Below are 18,723 nucleotides of genomic sequence, written 5' to 3' on the forward strand. Positions count from 1 at the left end.
GGCTTACAGAGTAACTAACTCTACCTTCATTGTGTATTTTAATTTTCCTGCCAGGCTGAATTTTAATTTGATTATATGTTGCAAGGTTTGTGCTTTTGCCATTCAACATGATACCAAGTGCAAGCCTGAATTTAAAATATAGAAGATAAATGTAATTTTAAATGCTGCAAACAGCAAATAATATGCAAAGCAGTGAATAACATGGCACAGTGCAAACTTATTTGTTAAGTTACCTGTTCTTACTTGAAAACAGAATATTAAACTTAGACTAAAAAGCTGTGGCTTGGCCTGACATTCTTTTTATAGAGTATATTGCATGTGAAGAACTTCTAAGTGTTCTATTTTATAAAATTAAGTGGGAGTGGAATACTGGTTGTAATTGCTAAAATTAAAAAAGAGGACAGGAAGAATAAACATGGAGAAGAAAGAGAGTGAAGTAGGAGGTAATTTATAGCTAAGTACAAAAAGAATGAATGTGGGTTTTCAGAAGGGGAACTCCTCTGATATTTTCAGAAATCAAAATGCAATTTGAAAAGCCTTGATAAAAATTAGGAGAGTGAGTTTGAAAACAAAGAAGTAAAAACCGAAGTAAAAAACTGCACCTCAACGCAGGTCTTCAGCCCACCTAAAATTGCAAGTGTTCCATTTGTCTACCGTGATTGCTGTCTTAAGAAATTACTTCCATCAAGTAAAATTAGGAGTGCTGCAGTAAAAGTTGTGGCTCCCCTGCAAAAAACCAGATAGTTTCAAACCCTCCAGTAGTAGTCAGATACCACTACCACTGCCATCTTCTGTAAGTGTGAGCCATTTTGAGCAGGCCAGGAGTCTCATTAACCTTTGCTGTGGTTCCCAGGGTCTCTGTGCTACACAATACCTTGGGTTTGCAAGTTCACTGTAGTAACTGCACTGCACCTGCTAACATCAAAAGTAGTGCTGCTCCCAGTGCCTGTTCTTGCATTTTCTTTATTAACCCAGCATTCATGAAGACATTATTCTTTGTATGTGAATATACTGGCAGTAGGCGTTACTGTATCGAAGACATTTTGACTGTTAATGTATCAATTACAAAGGAAGGCGAAATGTAGTGGAGACAAAAAGTATTCAGGACATGAGAAATTCACAAACAGAACAATTATTGAAGAGATAAATTGGGGTAATCATCACTTTATGTCATCACAAAATAGGAATGCTTAAATGTAAATAAAAAATAACCTAAAGGAGCATTTCAGCTGAAGGCTGTTGTCAGTTATCATAAATAGCTTCAAGATCCTGTGAATAATTAGTGACAACTGGAAGGGTGAGGGAGAGACAAGTACAGTAAGAATACACTAAATAACAAGTCTGTTAAAAACAAAGCATGGCCATGGGCAACAACGAGGCAAAAAAGAGGAAATATACTAGATTTAAATATAAGGATACAAGTTATTTTTGATATTAAATAATTTGAAGTCAATGGAGTTGTAAAAAGTAAAAGTAGACACTGGAAGTTGTTGTACATAATTCTTTATTTGGGGTCCTTTCCTTATTTCACTTTTTTGCCCCCTGCAGTTGGGAGTATTGGTTTAATCTAAATATCAATTTTTGAAGCAAATTTATCTTCTAACCTTTTGCTTTGGAGTTGTGAAAGTTTTGACAATTTCTGTTTGTTTCTCTGAATTTTACTTGTGCAGTGATCTCAAGATAGTACATATAATATTTGTGCATAAGCTAAATGCAAAGCAAGAGCTGTTAAAGTAAAATTTAAAAGTTAAATTAAAATCCTGAATTAAAACTAAGTCCTAAAATTAATTTCTAATGTATACCAAATATTTTCTTAAATTATAGGCTATATGATTTCAGTTTTTTATTCCAAGAAGAATAAAATTTATATTTTAAGATGAGTTAGTATTGATCTTTTCTATATAGATGTTTCCTGGTGATATCTTCTATTTTAACTTAAATAACAAGACATTACCCTTTTTTAATTTAACTATTTCTATATCACAGACACTGAGTTAAAAACAAATACTAAGCTGTATTTTAAATTCAGATTTTCTGATTGCCTGTTGAAGAGTTCCATGTCTGAGCAAAAACCATCAGAAAAGATGGTACTGAGTCTGAGCTGAGCTCAAAATGAATGCAGCAAGAAAAAGATAACCTTCAGGGAGATGAGCTGCTTAGCCTTGCTACCTTTTGGGCCATACAAGATTGGCTGCTGGCATAAGGATAGATAAATAGTCAGCTGGCATGTGGGACAAGCAGGTCTGACTCTTCCTGTGGCAGCACAGATTTTGTTTATCTTAAAGTGATTGTGAAACTGCTCCTGGAGTCATCAAGGTCTTTGAACAATAAGTGGCACAGGAAGCTCACTTAGAAGAGTTAACTGCTGGCTCCACTGCAGTAAAATATGAGTTTAGCCTCTGATGCATATAAAGCCAAAGTTTTGCTGTGAGGGAGTGTGATCATGGCCAGAAAGATGATGAGTCACCTTTGGAAGAATATGTAAAAGTGAGGATGGAAATGGCTAGCAAAATGTTGAGATATGAGCATCTGAAAAAGAAATTAAAATTTACTAGGCTTTGTGTGTATGTATGTGATGTTAAATGCATAGTGGTACATTCCTGGACTAAACAGTAGAGGTTACAGTGTGCCTTTGTGACAGAAGGAGTTTTGAACACAAAGGTTTCATTTATTGGCTTACTGTTTTCTAGGTTATATTGATGTAGCCTAAATTTCTTCTCTGTAAAGAAATGGTATATCTTTGAAGTATCTCCAATAATGAAGGAATAAAATAGAAATGAAAAGAATTATAGCCATTCTGTTGTTTTTAATTCTCTTCAGAGAAACTTTATGGTCCTGAGAATAATGAAATATAAATAAATATGCAAATGGTAGGGTTTTTCAGCATTGATTTTTAATCAGATGCAAAGAGAGACAAATCCAATTGTGTCTTCAAAAAATTTCTTCCTTTATTTTATTAAAACCAAAAGTTACAAGGAGATTGTTTGATTTTCAATATGATGAGAATAAAAACTTGAAAAGGTGGTGTAAATGAAACTATAAAAAACAAAATTGTTTTTAAATGAATAATTCATAATAAAACAAGAGATAGTCACATAATTTATCCTTTTTAACATAAGTAAATAGCATGCTTTCTGTTTGTCCAAAACATTCCTATAATATTGCAGAATTTTTAAATATTATTGACTTTAGTATTTTCCTATTTTTGAATCTATAAATGCTAACATTAAAGTATGAAATTAATTTTGCATGTAATCCTTTCTTAGTCTTCCTTCAAGTTTCTTCTGTGATGAGTAATTTCAGCTTCAAGTTTGTTCAGACAATTAAAGTATTGTCCAGTAGGCTAGCAAAAATAATATTTGTATTATAAAATATGCATTTATTGTTTTAAATCATTAATAAAATCATTGTATACTGTTTATGTGAAATACAAATGAAGGCTAACTAATTTTATTCTGATATGTAATCTTTTGCCTGACTAAACTGAAAATATGAATCTTTGAGATTCAGAAGATAAGCCATGTGCATGTTTTACAGTTTTTTCCTATAGAAATATTCCTCCTGTTGCATGTAGATTTCAGAGCACCTGAAGGCAAATCAGCTAATTCCATGGACACAAGAGAACTGGGTGTGTGTCCTGCACATACCTTACAGAGATCTTGCCATTCACTGTGATAGTTCCCTGTTATAGTACAAAGAAGTGACTAAACATTTATTTCCTTCAAACATTGAACTGTGAACCAAAGTCCTCATTTCTCTCCGACATGCAGAGAATACAGTCACTCCTAATTAATGCTCACCTTAATGGAATTGTTTCCTCTTGCTCACCTGCCCCCTCTGTAAAAGATTATTTTGGTACATCACAGGAAAATGCTTTTTCTTGACATACGGATTACTCTATTTTTATTTAGGATATTCAGAAGCTGAGTGAATCTTTGTCATTTTTATGTATACAACGGAACTTTATGTATAATTTAATTACTGTTTCAGACTCTCAGTCCGTTTCTTAGAGTATAAAAGACTAAAAGTAAATGTGAGTTAATGTCTGTGGAGGGACAATTCCTCAGAACGTCACAGATTTAATTATTCAATCACAATCACCTAACTGCAGAGTACTCTAAGTAAGGTTGAGGGTAGAGTAGACTTGTCAAGGTGTCTAACAATAGTTTCCAGACCTGTTTCTCCATTTGGCTGTATGAGGAAATGTGTCCATGTGGGGGATTTTATGAAATGGTTGTCGTGCTTACGTGGATGTCCTCAGAGGGATAGAAAAATCTTTTGAATATTTCTGAGAGGAACTTGTTTTCCTGATGTTTTTCAGGAAATGGGTAGCAACTGGTTTATGTCAGTCACAAATAATTTGGCTGAATTTATCATTGGGGGGTTTTTATGAATATTCACATAATGATTTGATAAAAACAATACTTTTTTGGGTGAAATTTGTTCTAAATATATGTCTGGTTACCAGGGCAAAATATTGTTAAGTTTTCACAAAGCCATAGTTATTTTTTTGTCTTTGACTATTAATTTTCTGTTGATGTGTTCAAAAACATTGCTGAAATGGCTTCAATAATATATTTGCTTAAGGAACCTAAAATACTCAGTTAAAACTTCAAATTCTATAAATATTATGGTTATACCACCTATGACTTGGGAATTGTCTTTCTGATAGCCAGTTTAGAATTTGCTTGGATTATATGGATTTGATTACTTTATATTAGCCATAATTTATAGTTTGTAAGTGAGGAACAGTCTGGCAAGAATTCACATCATATTGAGTCGTCACATAGAGAAATGCTTCATAAGAAATAGAACATTAATCATATGGGGAACTTTCACTGGAGTGTTGGGAAGTTGTGTCAGCCTTCTGAGCTTCTTGAACTTCTTAACCAGACTGTTTTGAAGTGCTCATCTGAGAAGGAGCTTTGATTGTACCTAGATAATTGGAAAGGTCATTTGGGAGCTGAGGAAATTGTTTCTGTGGATATGCTGAAGTACTCACTGTCAGATGTTGCAAACTGCCTCTTGTGTTTTGAGAAACTTAATGGATGTTGAATTTGGACTTGATATGACAATTTTATGAAGGATCAAATGTATGTGTACACTAGTTTCAGCATAATATTTGTATCTGTAATATGGAAATTGATAAATTACTAAGTTTTGAAAATTTTTTTGAGCCTATAGATCACCTTTCTAATGTATCTTAATTTTCAAAATATCAAGACTTGTCCATTAGGCCTGCATTCATTTGAAAACCAGTATCATAATATCAGATATAATTTAATTTATGCACATTACCATATTTCAGGAATTTTAAAACAGATGAGGAAAAAGTGATAAGAAGGTAAGCCACTGTGTTGATAACAAGCCTGATTTTAGTCTGCTTCTCATGTTCAAGCTTATTTCCAAGTTCAATCAATAATAGATTTTATCAGCTTCGCATTGCTCAGTTAAATAAGAAAAAAATAAAAGGCAATGATTACTTGCCATGTGTAATAGTTTTTTAAAAAAATTGGAAAATTGTATCTTTAATGTGGTAACACATAATTTTAAGAATCATATGTTGGTAATATATTAGGAATGTGTTTCTGAATATATGAATATTCTCATAGAATCTCAGTTTTAAAAAACTTCTGTGTCTTGAGAGAAGCAAGAAGCAAAATTGCTCTAAATTTTAAGGTTGTTAAAGCAGCAGTGGTGAGTCGTAGATGAGGTATCATTCTGTTAATGTAAAAATGATATCTTGTTTTCTTTTATTACTGATGCTTTGATAAACATACTCATATTCTGACTTGTTAGTGTTAGTTAAATACCAGATGCTTTTACCCCTTAGGCTTATGGCTCTGGGAGAAAGGCTGAGCCTAACTGAATATGAAAGCTCATTTTTTTTGGAGAAGGTGATCTTACTTCCTCCTGTGTTCCTTCAGGCAGAGTTGTAGGCTCCTGTTGTTTCCTTTAGATGGATCTTTATGCTTGAACCCTCAATGTGCCAAGGCAGCTCTGCAACTCTACCAACACACATGCAGCAGAGTCCACCTTAAATATAGTACTGTTCATATGCTGACCAGAGTCAGGTAAAAATCAAGCACTGATATCACTGGGAATGGTAGAAAGGGATAAGAACACAGGAATAAATGGGACTTCACCACTGGAAACAAGCCATTGGAGTATAGAACTGCATCCATAGTTGCTGCAGGTTAGCACCTTGGACCTCATTCATCCACTATTTGAGCTAACAGTATTTCAAGGCTAGTGAGGTTTGCTAGTGTGCCTGAAGATTGAAAACCATGAATTACTTGGCCTTCTTGTGTTGACCTAACTTTCTTTTTGGTGCAGTGCTGCCTGTTTCCTTTTGGCAAGGGTCTTTCCTGCTGTTGGGGTTTTTTCTTCGTTTCTCTGTTCTTCCTGTTGATGTGGTTTGTACTGTGACTTTGTCTTTATTTTTAGGTTTTCTAACAGTCAAACTGCCTGCAGTCTAGGAAATTAGTACAGAGAAGGAAATACAATAAATTAGTAATTTATCTGCTGTGATACAATGTACTCATTTCTGCTGCCTCCATCCAGCATATGATGATTGTGCTTCCTAATGTTTTACGTGTCCTTCACCCTTTTTTCACAGCTCTTAGAGGAACATTTGATATCTGCCAGTCTAGAGTTTCTAACTCCCTCTTAGTCAGTGAGAGTGTGGATAGAGTGGTTAGCCTGCAGTTTTTATCCTCCACAGGAAAAGGGCAAGGGCATACAGTGACTGCCAGGGGATGTGGTTCACATTCTGTTCCACTGCTGGGGACTCCAAAGTTAAAGATATCTCAAGATCTACCTGAGTTTCACAGCTCTCATTTTAAGGAGCTAAAACCCAAAAGGGAGAAACTTGAAATACTTAAGATAAGTTTTCAGTCTGTGGAGTCATGGAAAATTCCCCTTGAGTTCAACGGAATTATGATTAGTGCTAGTGTGTCTTGAGAAGCAGAATTGTAAGATAAAATTTTCTGACTGATTTTCAAAATGGTTTTAATCTTCTGAAATGAGATATTCTGGAGAAATATGTGGTTCATATCCAGAAGATAAAGTAGTGTTGAGTAAAAGCAAATGTATCTCTATGATGTTAAAGATACTAGGCCTGAACTAACACTGCATGACCTAACATGCTGTAATGCCTGATTTATTTTTAGGCAATAATCTTGTCCTGCAATATTCAATGAAAGGGTAGAAACCAAATGTACTATATGTTCCACTAGGCCATTTTCCATTTCAGCCAGGTCTCTGTCTTGCATTGCAGAATGCTTGCACAAGCATTGCAGCAAAACAAAAACCTAATTTTCTCCTTTCCAAACCAAAAGCATAAGGAAACATAAGACAATGAACTCATAGGTTATACAAAGCAATGTAACAGAATAAACAGCACCTATACATCTCCAACTGCACGTGTTTTTCAGTAACCTAAACTTCATTTAAAAGGCATTTACGTCTCTTTATTAAAGAAAGAAAAAAATATTGTAAAACTGTATGGTATATTTGCAACCTTATTAAATGATTAATCTATTGGATGTGTGGAATGTTTTTGACATACCTGCTAGTTTATATGCTTGACCTAACTGGGGAGATAAAATTATAAGGTGTTTTTCTACCCTCTTTGGAAAGATGTCAGTTGTTATGAATTTAATCAGTGAGTGAGGAAGAGCATGTTCTGTCAGCTGTGATGCCGTTGGTACGCTGATGGTATCCAGCTCAGTGTCTGCTTTTCAGAGTGTAGACAGTGCAGTCTTCCAGATGTCCCAGCGTCTGGCCAAAATAAGGATAGTGATACAAACCAGATGGTCTTGTCTCAGGACCAAGCAGAGTTGATGCAAGCTGATAGAGGGATGGGGCTGGAAGAAATGGTAGAGCCTTGATCGTTGGATGCCACTCATTCTCATCCTGGATTCACAGGTAGCAGAAGGAACAAGGAGGGCAGTTTTCCCTTTGCAGCTGGGCAGAAGTTGAAGAGCAATAGAAAAGATCCACATTATGTTTCTTATAGTTTTTTTAGCTAAGAGCTTTGGTGATTATCATAGAATTACTTACGTGGTTACTGTCTCAGTCAGGACTTTAATGAACCTAGAGCTCACTAGGAACTTTCACATACAGCGTAGGAAATATCTGTTGCTAAATGTACCTGTGCACACAGAGAGTTTAGAGATTTCATTGCTTTTTCCCTGCCTGCCCAAACTGTCCAGTCTGAGATCACTCATATATTAGTCCCTAAATTAACTGGAACTTTTCTAGCATAATATGTGCAATAGTGCGTGACTGAAAGGCACTTTTTCTAAAATGGGAGATGTGCTAGTTAATCAGTAGAAAATTTAAGTGGTATAAGCATCTTGCTTCTTGCTTATTGTGGTACTCTTTCATTAAGAAAATTCTCTGGAGAAATAAAATGTTTTACTTTTACTTAAATAATTTTAATTTCTAAAAAAGAAGTTGGGGAAATAGAGATATTTGCACTGTAGGAATTCTTGATGTATGTAGGTTTATGAAAGAGAGTATACATACTGGCACTCCAAAAATCTTTGGACAGATAGTTTAAAAAAAAAAAAAACAACCTATTGGAAGGTTCAGTGTTACTGGAAATGTTTGGCATAAGATTATTTGTAATTTTCATGCTTTGCCTCAACTTTCATTTTAATAAAAGGTGTATGAATTTCCACTGGCCTCTTAACAACCTAGCTAAGATTAATCCAGCCAAGGGACTGGTAGAGTAACTTATGTGGCTGCAAAGAGATATGAATGTGGCGCTCAGTGTAAAAATTGATTCACAAAATGCTAAACAGGATAATATTTTGTCTGATTGGCTGAAAATGCACTGTAGTGGCTCTATGTTTTGTGAGGAATACTGAACTAATGAATTACTCAGCTCATTTTTGTAAAACATACAAACTGCATGCAAATTATCAGCTTAATTCAAAATAGACAATGAATAAAAAGGTAAGCAATAATGTAAAGTGAAATTCAGTATTACAGATATATATTGTAAGTCACATCTGTAGTACATTAACCAAATGCACTTCAAAATATTACAGCTGTCTCCCCTTTGTTAAAAATAAAAAACCACAAACTGAAACCTTTTAAATATACATTATTTTCTAATGCTTTGATATTTTTGTTATGATTGAAGAAAAACTTAGGGACTTAAACATGGCTTTTCCTATTATTATGAAAAAGCTTTTTTTGGTGTTTTTTTTAAGAATGCAGAGTTGAACTGTGGCCCAAATTGCACACAACTCTTGTGGTTGCAGGAATGAGTGACATCAGAATTGGAACTCATTAGAAATATTGATCAAAATTTGCTTTTAATTTTAAAAGTTGCTTTATTTAAAAGTTAAAGGTGAAAAAAAGAAAAAAGAAAAATTTACTAAGGGAAAGCATTAAAAGACATTCCTTTAAATGCCTTCTGAAGTCCGGAATTTCAGGTGGTTTTGTGTGTTATCTCATGACCTTTTTGAGAGTTTGCATTATTGCAGTGCATGCACTGGTGTACAGTTTTTGCAATTGCAGTAATGCATTGTAGAATGTGATGTAGCAAGTGAAATATTCTAAATTTTATTTTATTGGTAATGTAGAAGTAATTAAAATGCTCCAAACAACACTAGATTCCCATTAATGTGAAAACAAAGTTTTAAAAATAGTTCATTAGCACTGAAAGAAACTTCCTAGTTGATAGCTTAGACCAATGAGTTTGAAATCCCTACTGGTAAGGAGCAACAATAGTTATTTAGTCAGTTATTGTTGCTGAACTGGTGGGAGAGCACTGGTTATTTGGTGATATAAGATTCTTGGATTACCAGTAGGGGAATGATAAGAGAGCACAATGCCAATCTTTCCAACTGTGATTATAGAGTTTCTCATGTAAATAAAATAGGACCATAATGTGCTCTGAAGCCCCTGCACTGCCTGTAGAGATGCGCTCGTCTCCTAGGTCAGTGTTCCATCAGTCTTGCCTGCAAGTTACTTGTTTTCAGTCAAAAGTAACTGTCACACCTTGTGGAAAATGGGAGAATAAGCAGGAGCCCTGTGCGCCAGTCCTTCATATAGTTTTCTAAGACACTGAAGTGTTTAATGAAACTAGAACATCTTCATCAGAAAAGGCTACCTCCTATGTTAATTCCAATCCCAGTCGGGGGAAGATAAGAAGAGAGAGATACTGAAGAAAGATTCCTTTCACTCTTGCTGATTAAAAGTGAAAACTGAAATCAATGATTCATTGCATATTTCCGTTGCTGGAACAATGCTGCTTTCCCTACGTAATTGCTGGCTTTGTGGTATTTAGACTATGGAGTGAGATTCTGCTAGATTGGCTCTGACAGCTGATACAGGTAGATGTAGATGTGCAAACCCAAGGACTCAGCAGCATCATGTTTCAATTGGCTTTCTGTGCATCCATCAGTGAAAGCACAAACGCTTAGGGAATTTATTGTCAACTTCAGATGCTTCTTAAGTAAGATGTCTTTGGAAAATTGTGTTCAAAAATCTTAGCTACACCTAAGGAGTGAAAGTCTGTTGATGTATTTATTGATATTTAAATCGATATCAATATTTATTTATTGATATTTGTATCAAAAGGCTATGGCATGAATCTGAACTAGGTGAAATTCTGGTATTTGAAGATGTTTATGGAAAAACATCTTAGAACATATGTACAAGACTAATAGCATTGTCTGCTCCATGACATTGAAAAAATAAAATAAGATGTCCTGCAGTTAGTGTACTGCAGAAGATAACTCCAGTTTTGCATCTGTTGAAGCAAATATTTAAAATACCTTTTTCAGGAGTGGAGCATCAGATATTCTGAGTTCATTATTCTTACTTGTCTGGAAGCCTACTTCGTGCTTGCCCCAATATTGTGTTAGGAATTAATGTGGTCTTTTGTTGGAATCTCTTGATATCTGACAAGATAATTTATGTAAAACAAAGAGGACTGGTTAACATATTATGACACATAAAAATTTGACATCTAAAGCTGCTTAGATTCCACCAGCAGAACTTCTATCAGCAGTAGGATTTCGTTGATTTGAATTTTTTGGGTTGCTTCTTTTTTTGGTTTGTTGTTCTATTTTTGGCTTTTTTTTTTTTTTTTGGTTGGTTGGGGGGTCCTTTGTTTGTTTTCAAATGAGATTAGTAGAGCATACTAAGAGTCTGTGCTTCAGCCAGCAATGCCTTGACAACTCAATGCTATATAACAAGGAACACATCAATGTCTACCACAATGTAAGAACACTACCCTGAAGAATTCATTGCTTCAGCAAATGAGATTATTTTACTGATGTGTCAGGATTGCCTGGTGTCATGCAAGAATATAAATCAGAATTCATTATCTGAATTTTTATTTTCACATGAAAACATTTAGTGCTTTTCTTAGTATTAGACTGAACAGACAAACTGAGCTGCCATAGACTTTTTCCAGCTTTGAACCTTATACTTGTTGAAGTACTCCTGGGAAATTACTACATGTTTTATAATGGAGCAAGGAGACAAGAGTGACTGGATCATAGAAAACAATACAAGATATCTGATTACGTGAGCCTTCTGTGCAACTAAGCTTTCACTGTATTTTATAGGAGTATTGCCTAAGAGCTCTGTCCTTAAAGTGAATGGTGTGCAGGTCTTGTGTTTGTGAGATGATTCCTCAATCTGTCATCCCATGACAGTAGGCAATCTTGCACAGTTTCTGGAATACTTGGCACTAGTGAGTGCCCCCTTCCCTCTCCCCATCCCTTCCTTCCAAAAAAGAAAGTAAATAATTGTGAACAATGGCCTGTTTAACAACATGACCTTGTTATTGGGCTGTATTCTTGTTTAGCTGAAGTAGGTAACTTTTTTCTCCTCCCCTTTTTGGTGAAAGTTTTCTAAAAAAAAAAATCACAACAAATTAAGCTTAGCACAGCATTATTATCAATCTAGAAAACATCTGGTTCTCTGCTATGCAATATTACACTTGTGATCTTTATCTCACTTCCAAGTATTTTTGTGTACTGTTATGGCAAAGCATAAAGATTGCAGCTGTGTGAATTCCTTTTGGTAAATTGCTGATTTGAGGAAAATGAAAGGTTCCTTTTGCTTGGTTCACGTGTATTTTTTTTAACACACGGAACATATTTAATGGAAATTGCTGTAGGACTGAGGCTGGGTCTTCACATGCCCTTTCTAGAGAATAGCAGACAGTGAACATTAAATCAGAGAAATACAGTGAACAATCATACATTAAAATAGCAAACTTTTATTAGCATAAATGAGATTGTTTCATTTATGTGAACCTTCAGCTTATCACTATACAAAGATAGATAATAGTTTTCTTAGGATTTGAGAAGTTTCACCATATTCTTGTCTTTCATGACAGAAGCAGTCACCAGCTTGGCTTTTGTTTCTCTCTTTTCTCTGTGAATTACCTCATTGCTGCTCAATAAAATCACAGACCCACTCAGCTGTGTCATCACTAGTTGGTCTAGCCAAGAATACAAAGAAAGAGAAAAGATTCAGTGTCCAGACCCTGTAACTGTATTGACTCTCTAATGAAATCCTATTTTGTTAAGACTGGTTCTTTCCAGTAGAAGCATCTGAACCTTTGGAGCTCATTTTTTAACTCTTAAAAAACACTAATACATTCACTGACTGTATTTATTTTAATAACTTTCTTATTTGTGATCAAATATTTTTGCTGCAAAGCACACGTGAATTATTGAACAATATGCACACGTACACTCAGAGTTTAGCACTAAAATTTCTCTATGATTCATTGTTTTACTGCTGCTAGGTTTTGTTGTTTTATTGGGGTTTTTTGTGTTTTTTTTTAATTAAAAGCCTTCAATAATGGATGGGGTTATCTGGAAGGTGGCATATAAACTTGCTTACCATCTCAAAAATTCCCATCCAAAGTTATGGGTATTACAAAACAGGGATCTTCTCAAAGCTCAATTGCTTTAGTAAAAAAATGTTCAGTATCTGTACTGTAAATCTGAAGTATCCAGAAGAAACTGAGATCATTCCATGCCGATGCAGAGGTGCAGTAATGAAATTAAATCAAATGCTGCAGTTATTATTTGGATTTGGTAGATGGAGTTACACTTCCCTATTTACTTGTATTATTAACAGCTTTTTATAGTTTGCCATGGACAAATTCTATCCAGTGTTGAATTTGATCAACCAAAATTCCTTGAGAAAAATAACAGTTGGAAATGATGTAGGTTTTTGGTATTTTTAATCTTCATTTTGTATGCACATTACTGTTGTTACTCTCACAGCATCTGACAATAAATCAATACTGCATACTATTCTGCCTACTTGTCTATTGCTCTTGAATCCACATTTCTTGCACAAAGTTTCACTTAATTTTCATTTGAGAGAAAAAGGCTGCTAGTTGACTAAAAATGACAAAAAAGGCATGGGTTTGATATCAAAATTCAAATATAGAAGGTATCATGGAGGGCAACCTATATCATTGCTTTGTTGAAACACTTGGCAGCAGAGAATCAAAAGTTAATCAAGCAAAGAACAGTTGAAAACCTTATTTAAAGAAATCACATCTGCTTACTGGGAGAAAAACCTGAGGCATATACTTCAATTTCTTTTAAGCTGTAATTCATCCAGTGTTTTACATCTGTTAAAAAGTATGGAACTTTTCACACCTCTTTAAAGCACAATTAAACTGTATGTATTTTAATACATAATGTGTTCCAAATATGTAATATCTTTTCTGAAATGACTCATAGGTGGTTAATTTCATAGCTTTCTATCATATAACCTTCCAGGTCCTTTGAATTAGTTTGTGTATTAACCATATATGAAATTTAAAGGAAAAGGTGTTGAAATGGTGTAAAATGATGCCAGAAACTTCACTACACTTGTCAATTTATATCAAGGCAACAAATTGGCTGGGGGGGTGGTGGTGGGGAGGAAAGTTTTCTTAAGCAGTAAAATAAAACATTACAGAGAAGAAAATGTAGTTCAAGAACTTTGGTCACAAATTTTTCATGTGAGTTTAGCCTAGCTGTTATTGACTGCTGCTTATTAAAATCCATGTCTCCCCAAAAGAGTGTTGTTAACAGGACATAATCCCGACAATCTGACCACATTGCCCTGAGTTTAAAGCACTGTGCTTACATAAGAGTAGGGTCTATGAACTGTAGAGGACAACCAGAAGTTTTTTGGGTAGAGATTTGGGGGGTTGTATCTCATTTATTTGTGTATGAAAAGCAGCTTGGTTGTCCACTGTGTGTCATTCGAATTAATTCAATTAATTAGACTCCTCTGATTTTAACGTTCTCTGTGAATTATCTCCATCTCATACTGGGATTAAAAATCTTTTTGTACTTCCTGCTTCATTCAGATCCTTTAACATTAGGTTTCTTTTGTAAATGTAAATACATGTGTATAGAATTTCTGAAAGACATTTTAATCACAGGGTGACATGCTGTGTACCACATGCATCAGTCAGTACATGGAATGGTTACATGGTCAGTATATGGTCATTTAATGGAAGCTAGCCAGTGCTTTGTTTGTTTACATTTCAGCTAGAGTCTAATCAAGTTAAAAACAACTGAAAATTGACCTTATAGATACATGAGGCATAGAGAACTTGTGTTAGCAAAAAATATTTTGTGTTTTGTGTTAGCAAAATTATAGAGATTAATCTCGAAAGAGTGACCTGACTGTAAACCAAGAGAATTCATTTTCAGTCCAGCTGAGCTGCACTATTCCAATGTCATCTTGGGAAAAAAATTCTCTGAGACCCTCTTCTGTCTCCCTTCAAAATGTGAATGATTTTACAGTCATTTAAAATTCAGTTTTTATTGTGAGTTGCCCATATTACAGGAATATGGTAGATTTAAGTAGGCACGTTACGGTCCCTTTCAATGTGATATATATGTCCATTTCATATTTTGTGAGTTTAGCAGAACACTTTAGCAATATTTTTACACTGCTAAGTGAATAGATGGTAAAAAAACCACAGAGGAAGACCATACATTAAAATTTTTATTTTTGTCTTCAATATGTCCAGTGTCATATAGAGCTATTGGACAGCATCTCTTGATGACAAGTTTTTAAAAAATGAACCAGATAAATAAGGATTTTTAAAATATGCAGCATGCTTTGATGTGGAAATGATACAGAATATTTTTTAAGGAACCCCTTATAAGATGGTGATAATATATAAAAAATAAAAATGCTCTCAAATGTCTTTTCCTATTAGTATGCAAGTAACTGTTTTCTTCCCGATTTTTGAGCAGTTCCTTTTCTTAGTGATTCTACAGGTAAGGCTTCTTTATTGCTGCAAAATTTAATCATGTGTTCATCCCATTGTTCTGTCTTGTTGCAGAGGATCTTGATGATCTCAGAATGGAAGGAGTAACAAGTGTGGTGTCTTCTGGGAGCAAATTCAATCAGACTCGAAGTGCTCATACGGCTGAGCCTCAAGCAAAGGTCACATTGAATATCTGTGCAAGATGTGCCAGGTAAAATTGAAACAAAACTAGATCATGCTAACCAATACATTTTTTTCCTCCAGGTATTTGGCTGTGTTTTGTGCTTATGGACCTGGTGATGACCTCTCCTGTGCTAAAAAAAAATTAATTACTTAGCTACTGGCTACCCTATGACCTCTGGCATTTGAATTGTGCAACTTATGTTTATGCTTGATGTGTCGCATCGACAGTGAATCAAAGAACATCGTTAGTCCTAGGCCTTGCTTCACAGCTTGAAACTATTTTGAGCCCTTCCGTCTCTGACTTTCATTAGTTATTTGAGCTTCTGTGGTTTTTCAGGGGATGAATCAGGGAATTTAAAGGTTCAAATCCAGTTTGAAAAGCACCTGTATAAATGGAGATTTAGTTGCACAGGTGCACTTCAGGATTTCAAATAGGTGCTTCTTAGCACTTTATAATCTCATCCTGTTTCACCTCTGAAAAATAATTTAGTCAGATTGAGCTCCTTTTGGTTTTGACAGCTGGCAATAATTTTTGCATTTACAGTATGAAGACCAAATAAACAGGTTAGTATTCCTGTAGCTTAGTCAACTCGAGAATGCAACACTTACAGAAACCCCTTAAATTTCCTGGATGAATTCTTCTATGTAGACAAAAGCCCATTTGGAGAAAGGATTTAAGCCTGTTTAAATGACAAAACTAGCCTTCTCACCCTTCTGTTAATGGTTCAGATTAGCAAGAACAATATAGAGGCATGCCAATTTTATCTGCCTGCCTTTGCCAGTGGCTGCTCTATTGTGTAGTTTGAGAGCGGATTAGCCGCTTGTAAATAAAAAGCAACCTGTGGTGAAATTAAGTCAAAAGTTTGGCCATATGCCACCCTACTTTTTTCTACTTTTTGCTCATAAATTACTACTTTTCCAAAGCTCTTATATAGACATACAAGACATGCTTCAAGACATTTTCTGATGCATCTCTAGCAGGGTTGTGGAGCCTCGGTAAACTTCACCTCACAGTACTGTCAGAGCAGCAGTGACTGGATGGCTTTGTAATTCTAGAGTTTTGCTTGTCAGCAGTGTGGTCTTATGCTTTAAGAAAAGAGCAAACATTCAAGTCATGGAATTCTTCCCAATTTATATAAACAAATTGCTTGTGTTGTAAAATGTTTCCAAACAACTACCTACATGAAAGTGTGGCACATTTTTTCACCTGGCATCCATAGTCGATGGATTAAGAAGTAGAGAGGTAAGGAATATAGAAACCTTAAGTTCTCTAAATTCTGAAGGTCTGGACTTACATAACATCTTTTATGAATTGCTATGAAGGTTAATTAAATTTTGAATTCCCTTAAGTAACTGCTAACAGCAGGTGCCAACATACTATATATTCTCTCAATCCTGCACACCAGGGAACAAAGGGCTCAGATCTTGAGCCAAACCTAGCAACCTTGGCTATTGGTATTGTTCTTTAACTGCATGTAATAAACGATTCTGCCCTTTAAAATGAAATGAGCTGGGAGAGAAAGATCTCACAAAATCCCTTTTGTCACTTCACTTATCAGAGAGTGCAAAACAATGCTTTATTTTGCCTGTGCACCTTCAATGATTTCCCTACCATGTTTATGGAAATCGGTGAGGAACTGGGTGATACCTTCATGACTGTGGTTCTTTTTGCTCTTGTTGCAGTTTAGCTGTTTCTTTAAACTTTGCAGGAATTAAAAAAAAATTCACCATCTCTTTAGGAGCAAGGGAAGTCAAAAGAGACAAACTGGTATTTCTGTTGTGTTCAGTAGTGAGGTAACTAGCATTTTTTTCTTCAAGGTGATAGAGTCTATCCATTCTTTTAGAGCATTCCTTCCTTCTTACTGAGGACACCTTTCCTCTCTTAAGACAGTTATTAGTGCAGTTAGCTCTCTCTTCAGTGCCTTCACAGGGGTTTAGTCTGGCACCTTCTTGCAGCAGATGAAGTAGGGGGTACAGACAGTTGCATGAAACAAGTGGCTTCAAAGACATGAAAGTTTTTTTCCTGTTTGATTTCAAGAGCAATTAGATTGTGTTAGTCAATTATATAACCATTGAAAATACTGTGCTATAAAATTGGAGTCTGAGTATTTGGATCATCTCACTGAATCAGATTCTCAGTGTTGGCTTTTGTTTCCGTTGTTATGACAAAGGCTAATATTTAATGTAAGGTCATAATACAGAACCTATTAGAGTATTAATTTGTTTTAGAAATTATATTTTTATGTTTTCATATTCCATTTTCTAACTAGTCTTGTGTGCTGTACAGTGTCTATATAAATACTGCGTGATTTGATTGTAGACATGTTTGAATACAATTTAAAAAGAAGTCGGTAAAAGCTGTTATGCATGCTTTTGGTTACAATTAAACAGGTATATTTCCTCTTAATGTTACTCATTTTTCAGATGTACAAGGTGATTTGAAAAGATTTGAGCTATTAATGGCAGTGGTGTTGTATAGATAATAGGCCTTGTCAAGTCAGATTACCGGATTAGGTTTGCTGAAGGTATTTTGGCTGTCGTTAGGAGAAATGCGACTTTTTACTTGAAATTTAATTGGCAAAGTTCCAAATATTAGGAAATGTGTGTCTTGGCTCATACAAAAAGTTGAATTTTACTCATGCATTTGCATAATTGATTTCTTTCAAACTTGATGTATTTTTTTTTTTTAATGCTTTGCTCTCATTACTCATCACTCAATTTACCTTCTATGACACCTCCTTCAGAAGTTTTCCCACTTTCTTGGGTATCTTGGAGCTTTTCTGAGAGATGTTTATTTGAAAAATTGAAGGAGTTTTTCAGTACTAGCTTTAAGTAATTTGGGTTAATATTTTGTGTCTTATCTGGAAAGGATGAATATTCTTATTGAAGTTCCGCCCTATTTATTCATTAAAAGAGTGTGTTAGTTTTGGATGCTCTTGCTTCTAGGATTACATTTTCTTGCCATAGATCATTAGCACTCCCTCATTATTTGAGAATTAGAGTGAACAGTTCTATGGCTATGTGTAGGTTACCTTAGCCTGAGAATAGTGCTGGTTTCATTTTGTATGGCCCATAAAACCACCTGCAGTAGGGTGCAGTTATAGATCTTATATTTCTGTGGCTTCTCGAGCTTCCTACAATGAGAGCAATGACTTGTGAGAAGAGTGGACTAAACCAATGGTTTTCCTCCATGCTGAGATACTTGTGATCAGACTTCATTTAGTGCCAGTATAGCTCCTTCCCTTTGTACCACAAAAAAGGAATGC

The 18,723-nt window shown here is 35.0% G+C and overlaps 1 protein-coding gene across 2 annotated transcripts in view; it reads left to right on the forward strand.

The window, feature by feature from the left end:
* Positions 1-18,723, forward strand: part of C1H8orf34 (chromosome 1 C8orf34 homolog) — a 150,262-nt gene that overhangs the window by 81,818 nt on the left and 49,721 nt on the right. For both annotated transcript variants that reach the window (XM_059861819.1, XM_059861828.1), the window contains one exon: positions 15,350-15,485. In XM_059861819.1, coding sequence (XP_059717802.1) covers positions 15,350-15,485 — 136 coding nt within the window. The remainder of the gene's footprint in view (positions 1-15,349; positions 15,486-18,723) is intronic.

The sequence above is a fragment of the Haemorhous mexicanus genome, chromosome 1, assembly GCF_027477595.1.
Source record: "Haemorhous mexicanus isolate bHaeMex1 chromosome 1, bHaeMex1.pri, whole genome shotgun sequence".
Lineage (NCBI taxonomy): Eukaryota > Metazoa > Chordata > Aves > Passeriformes > Fringillidae > Haemorhous > Haemorhous mexicanus.